Source organism: Populus alba, chromosome 11, assembly GCF_005239225.2.
Source record: "Populus alba chromosome 11, ASM523922v2, whole genome shotgun sequence".
Taxonomy (NCBI): Eukaryota; Viridiplantae; Streptophyta; class Magnoliopsida; order Malpighiales; family Salicaceae; genus Populus; species Populus alba.
The window spans coordinates 1,536,967-1,543,212 of record NC_133294.1 but is presented as its reverse complement, the minus strand read 5'-3'; the positions used below and the strand labels follow the sequence as shown (position 1 = coordinate 1,543,212).

Below are 6,246 nucleotides of genomic sequence, written 5' to 3'. Positions count from 1 at the left end.
CAGAAATTCAGGGCATTAAAAGACGTTGGAACAACTGACTCTCATGCAACATTAGAGCTTGATCTTGGTCCTAATCGTAGCACAAGAAATCAGGTTTTAATTCTGAGGATCTACTACAGATTTTGAGTCAAACATACCCTCTCAGTCAGCTTTTCATCAAGAACTATAGCCCAGCCTTTCCATTCTTATGCAAGATCCATTTTTCAAAATTTGATTCTCTCTCCATGAATCAAGCAAAGAGGAATCAATGGCCAATACCTAAGATGATTTACTGGGCTATCTTCAAGGATTTGATACTAACAAAGGCAGTGATTTTTTTTCCCCTTTCTTGAAAGGATTAACACCCGCCTATAAAAGGAACACAAAAAAGGAAAAAAAGGAGGATCACCAGAGGGAAAAACAGTGAGGGCAAGAAACCACAGTAGAAAAGTTGATTCGGTGGGTGCAACGGGACAGACGACATCTTCATCCCTCTAGTGGCAGATCGTTAATTCTTCTCCCTTTTGGTGTAGATTTTTGGTTCCATAAGACCACCTTGGTCTACAGCAAAACAGGTATGGTCTCTTATGATTATTCAGTTTTCACATGAAGAATATCATTACGTATTTATCATTACGTATTTGTCATTCCATGCCCTCTTCGTGTATAAACATGTACGAGTAGAACTCAAGACCATATATTTGTGAGATCAAGACTTTATTCTATTTTTGCTTGTGAAGTTTGGATAGAGTTGCAAGTTGTTCACCCTTGAGCATTCATGTTCATTTAGGGAATGGAATCCCGGGCAGTTAATCTTTCATAATCATTAGATAAATGAAAAGAATGTACAGAACTGAGAGCTGTAGTTTTTTCTCTTCTTCCCCTTAATGGCTTGGAAAGTGTTTGTCTTTGCTCCCGCCCTAACCAGCACCTGTGCTCCCTTCCAGGAGGAAGCTTAACGAAGTCTTTCCTTTCTTTAAACTGCCAAGTCCCTCACGCTGATTCGTTTCTTTTTCAATAAATAATCGTGGGCCGTTCTTCTGGACTTCAATGTATGCTTGGCCTAGTTTAAATCTTTAATGTTAATGGGTAATAGGTTTGGGGGCTAAATTCGATAATTTATGCTATTTGGTTTTGGACTGTATTTTAGGTTTGGTTTAAGTGTGTGTATATATATATAAGTAGGTTTATCAACATTTAAATTAACCTAAAAATTAAAATGCCTGGGTTGAATATTGTTCAGCTGAAACTACTCACCCCTCACGAAACACCATGGATAGCCTTGTTTATTTTTTAAAAAATTTATTTTGATCCTTAAAAATTTATTTTGGATGATTTTATCTTGATTAGAGACCAATTAATTTAGATTTTTTAGAAAATGATGGAATTGAAAGGATAGAAACCAAAATTACATACACACCAAACTTGAGTAGTGTGTTTGAAGTTATAAGAAAGATATACTTTGTTTATCTAACTTTAAAAATAACATAGATTATATAATTTCAGTGCCTCAATTTTTTTTCAAATTCAATTTTGGTATAATAATTTATTTTTATTGTTTCTTAATCCTTGGTTGAGAGGAGAGAGAAAAGTCATTGGATTCTGGTGGTAGAGAAAAAAAAAATATCGTTAACACAGATTAAGACCACCAAAAATGATCGATTTTTTTTTAATGAATTTAAATTTTGAAGGGTATTTTTGATTCATCTATAATTTTTTTTAATCTATTGTATAGATGAAATTTATTTTTAAAGAAATTTATGTCTCTATTTCTATTATTGTTTACATGAATAAAAAAAATTATTTTAAGAAATAAATTTAGTAGATACAACTGAGTGAATGTTTAGGCTTGCGAGATTAAATATTTTGATCTATATTTGTCTCTTAATTTTTTCATTTTTATTTTTAGTTATTGTTTTTTCTTCAATTATTCATACACATAGTCCTTGATATATTTAATTATATGTATGTATAAAGTTTTTGATTTTCACTTAATTTTTTATAACTACAAAAATATGTTAAAAAAGCTTGTGTATATAAGTTTTTTTATTTTATTTTTTAAAATATGACCCATAACAAATTACACATCAAATATCTAGTTATATATATAAACTTATAGATAAGGATTTTGAACTTGATTTAAAACAATATCTATACCTGAAAATCTATTCATATAAAGACGGTTAGTAGTGAGTATTTATAAGGTTTGAGTCAAGTCACTCGCATATGATTTAATTTATTTAGGTGCAATGATGAATTTTAGTTTTAGCTTTTTAATATTTATTTTTCACATAGCATATAAAGATGATAAAAAAAAAACCTCTAAAAAAAATTTAATTCAAAGCTAAAATTTCAACGCTGGAGGTTCAATCTTACAAAGTAAGAGAATATTCGTTTGTTCATAAATTTATTATAATGCTACAACTAACGGTGCTATCCAAATCTCAATCAGAATAGTTAAAAAAATAATTCATCTTGATGCACTTTAAAAGATCTCAACATTGGAGGTTGAATTATTCAGTGCTAGGTGGTTTTTACAGATCCCATTCATGGAGTTGATGCTTGAACTATCATTGCTTTGTAGTGCTATATATTTGAATAGAACTTTTAAACAAACCATTCTCTTGGAAATGACTCTTGAAGTTTCAATGAACCGAAGTTTAGGTGTTTAGGGTTCATCATTTTGCAAATTGAACTGACCAAGTTTCAAGCAAAATGTTCTGTCCCTCCTGAATAAGAGAAGAGGGGACCAGTGTCAAGAACTCTGTGGTTAAATTAACACCTATGTTACAAGAATTGCTGGCTTTCTTTGTTACTTATTGCACATATCAGAACATTGTATTATTTGGAATCCTTACAATGTACAAACCTAGAACTCATCACAGCATTCTTATAGACACCATACTCATAATCATCCATGGTGGTAGCTGCTTACAGATAGGACCAATACTTGTGCCAACCTTTACTTACATAGGCAGGCATCAGATTTCAGAAAATGGAAAGGATTTAGTTAGGTTAATTACATGTGGGATATTTCATGGAAAGTGGGTATCAGTGGTTTCGACTCGACAACATTTGAAAGAGTTCCAGGGTATAGCTGGAATATGTTTAATGAAGGGAATTTTCTGGAGCAAGTTGTAAGTCTTTGATAGTGATGTATAAAGAGGGAAATAAGATAGTGCAAAGATGCCAACTGGGATAAAGGAGACTGCATATAGAGTAATTTTTGTCCAGCTTTCCTTGCTGTAAATCATCAGAATGATTGTTGCTCCAAACGCTACCATCATCATTGCCACAGAGAAACAGAAATGCGAAGCCTACCATCAATTTATTAGGAAGTGTATGCTTGAAATCTTTAAATCGAAACGGGGATGTTAGGATAGAGAGGAAAGTAACAACTGATGTCAAAGCGAACGTAAGGGAGAGTACATCAGTCACGGTGAAAACCACAAAGAATGGTTTGTTGACGAGGACAGGAACACCTGTGCTCTGATTCGGACCTCCTGGAACCGTGTAGGCTGCAGCGAAGGCAACGGTGGCAATGAGAACTGCTACCACAGAACATCCTTCTGCTGTTGTCTTTAGCCATTCTTTGGCTAAATTACGGAGTTCAGAATTTGCAGTAATGAAATACCCTTCTGCAGTGAGCTTCATATTGTTCTGGTAATTCAGGAAATGGGATGGAGTGACTTCTTTGACGCGCTGCGTTCTCACATGGATAACAAAGAGAACATGTCTATCAAGTTTCCTTAAAAGAAAAGAATTATAGAATTAGACCATTAATTTTTTTTTTATTTCTTCTTATAAATCATACATAAATTACTTTTTAAGATGAATTACTATGTAAACTCACCCTACCATATTGCTGTAATACGTCTACTCCAACCGCTTCAGGATTCAAGATTAGTATGACAATAAAAAAATATTGTGCTTGCCGTGAATTATGTGTATGGTAGATATGCATAGCAGGAAGGTAAAAGTCTAAAAAGTGCACCTCAAACCAGAGTAATTCTTCCTGTAAGAGGAATGCAGGGCCTTCCATCTTCTCATCAGATATAAAATCCTTTCGTTTCTTTCCGACGGTGTGTAGAATGGAATTCCCATCACCATCAATCTTCCTTGTCAGCCTCTTCATAGGCACGTCCATTCCTTTCACAAGCTCGAAAATCTTCTTTTGGCGGTATTTGATTGCTACATGCAATACATTGCGCCCTTCGTCATCAATGTGTTCGACCGCCTGGGGATATAGCTTGAGTATTTCTTCAACGATCTCCACACAGCCTGACTTTGTAGCCAAAATCAAAGGAGTTTCTCCAAGACTCTCCTCTTTGTCTAGAATTTTATTAAACAAATGTACCTCTTGCCGTTCTTGGCCTCCCTTTTCTCCGTACTTGTGGATTTTAGGCTTGCTCTGGTCGATGCTAGAATACGTAAGCTCCCAGGAGGTATCTTTTCTGACTAAAAACTTGGCAAGCTCCACAGCTGATCTATGCAGTTGTTTTTGCTTTTGAACCTTTTCCCTCCATACTGAACATCCATATGATTTTGCTTTCAAGGAAATAAGTTAGTCGCAAATGGTTAGTTGCATATAAATTCTGTGATGTAATGTAAGAATGAGTTTATTATGCAGAAACAAGGCAAGTTACATCATGGTTGTTAAAAGGAATGACAGAAAAAGAAGGGAAACTATAATAAAAAAATTCTAAGAATGTTACAAATTTTTTTTATATGAGAAGTGCCATAATCACATTGGTTTCACAGATTCAGTGAAAACTGGAAGGGTAGTGATCATACTTCCATACCTAAATTAATGAATCCTTCTTCAGGCTCTAGTTTAAAAGCTGATGGGTTGCATGATAAAAGCTGAAGACCAGTCATACCATCGGCATCTTTTTGGCCAATTAAATGCGTGTAGTCCAACGCAATTCGGTATGCCAAATCTGTGGCCCAACGTAATTTGTATGAAAGAAAACATTTCAGCATCAGAATATCAACTTCATATGTTGAAACAAAATTGACTTGCAGATGGGGGGAGAAATGAATTTATAATTGACAATGCTTACCAAAATGCAGAGAAAGAATGGCCATGTGAAGGATAGTGGTTTTATCACTTCTCTGTACATAGAATTGCAAACCAGATTCATCATATCCAGAGACTTTAGCAGCTAGAAAGTTGAACATATCAGTTTTTCCATACCGGGCTGCACGAAAGAGAGCCGTCTCCCCATTGTGGTTGCGCATGCCTAACAATCCAGGGGCTCTCTTCAGAAGTTTATCTGCAACAGGTACAGTATGGTTGCTTGTGGCAGTCTCATGGAGGATTGTGTTTCCTACACCATTTTGGCGAGTCAACTTGTCGAGATGATGCCTAGGCAACTCATCTAGTAAATTTTCTACCAGAGATGCTTCTTTGGCATATGTCGCCATGTGAAGTACTGTATCGTCGTTTACTGTTATTACGTGCAATGCATGATCCTGAATTTTTTGGCAGAGTTCTGCAACTCTCTTCTTGTTTCCTTTCATGAGAGCGGAGTACAAGTTTCCGTTTATTTTCTGTTTACGATCGATTTCATTGGTACCAGGAGACATCAAGGGTTCCATGTAGAAGGGAGGGGTTAATTTTTTCCTTGAAAAAAAAAAATAAAAATCGCTATGCCAATCCTCAATAATAACCTTCTCCTTTATATCAGAATTCTACTATCATGCAACAGGATCCTGTTAATCTTGACGAGTACACTTACAAAGTATAATTTCTAAAGCTCTCTCCTATTCTAAAGCTGTATCCAGAGCTTTTGACTTCATGACTGCATTTGGATTATCAATCATCTTTACTTGTGGTAGAGTTAGAATCTTGAACTTTTCCTTGATTTATTATTGCACAGTTATGATCACTAACTAGCTATATAGTTTTGCTTCATGTGCTAATTGGCACTTTATTGAAAATGAACCTTGCTTTATATATGCCTTTAGCTGGTGCTTCTCCATGTTTAGTGGAATGTGGAATAACCTTTGTGTTGATTCATGGAATTAAATTCCTACTTTGTCACTAGTTCTGTTTCATTAGTGCAGTGTCATAAACATTCCCATGTTGTGCACGCCAGGCTTACAACTCATAGTTAAATGGGAATAATCTTAGCTTTGCCTATAGTTAGTAGTATATTAGCATCTAATCCGAGGGACGAAGTCGAACTTTCTTCCCTCAGTGAAATGCTATCCCCAAGGCCCACATCCCGCAGTTTGACTGAATTGAGTGTAGATTTGAAGGAA

The 6,246-nt window shown here is 35.1% G+C and overlaps 1 protein-coding gene across 1 annotated transcript; it reads right to left on the bottom strand.

The window, feature by feature from the left end:
* Nucleotides 1-2,636: 2,636 nt before the first annotated feature.
* LOC118062160 (uncharacterized) lies at nucleotides 2,637-5,635 on the bottom strand. Its single transcript, XM_073412558.1, has 4 exons — nucleotides 5,043-5,635; nucleotides 4,782-4,919; nucleotides 3,974-4,527; nucleotides 2,637-3,681 (listed from the first exon to the last, which is right to left on the bottom strand). Exons 1-4 carry the CDS (start codon nucleotides 5,578-5,580, stop codon nucleotides 3,088-3,090), a joined length of 1,824 nt encoding a protein of 607 aa, XP_073268659.1. The 5' UTR covers nucleotides 5,581-5,635; the 3' UTR covers nucleotides 2,637-3,087.
* Between the last annotated feature and the right edge of the window lie 611 nt (nucleotides 5,636-6,246).

Excerpts from the sequence above, each read along its gene's own strand:
- LOC118062160 (XM_073412558.1), bottom strand. The coding sequence starts at position 5,580 with ATGGAACCCTTGATGTCTCCTGGTACCAATGAAATCGATCGTAAACAG. Across the intron at positions 4,920-5,042 it reads CATTCTTTCTCTGCATTTTG|ATTTGGCATACCGAATTGCG; the intron begins GTAAGCATTGTC and ends GTTGGGCCACAG. Across the intron at positions 4,528-4,781 it reads AGAAGGATTCATTAATTTAG|CAAAATCATATGGATGTTCA; the intron begins GTATGGAAGTAT and ends TTTCCTTGAAAG.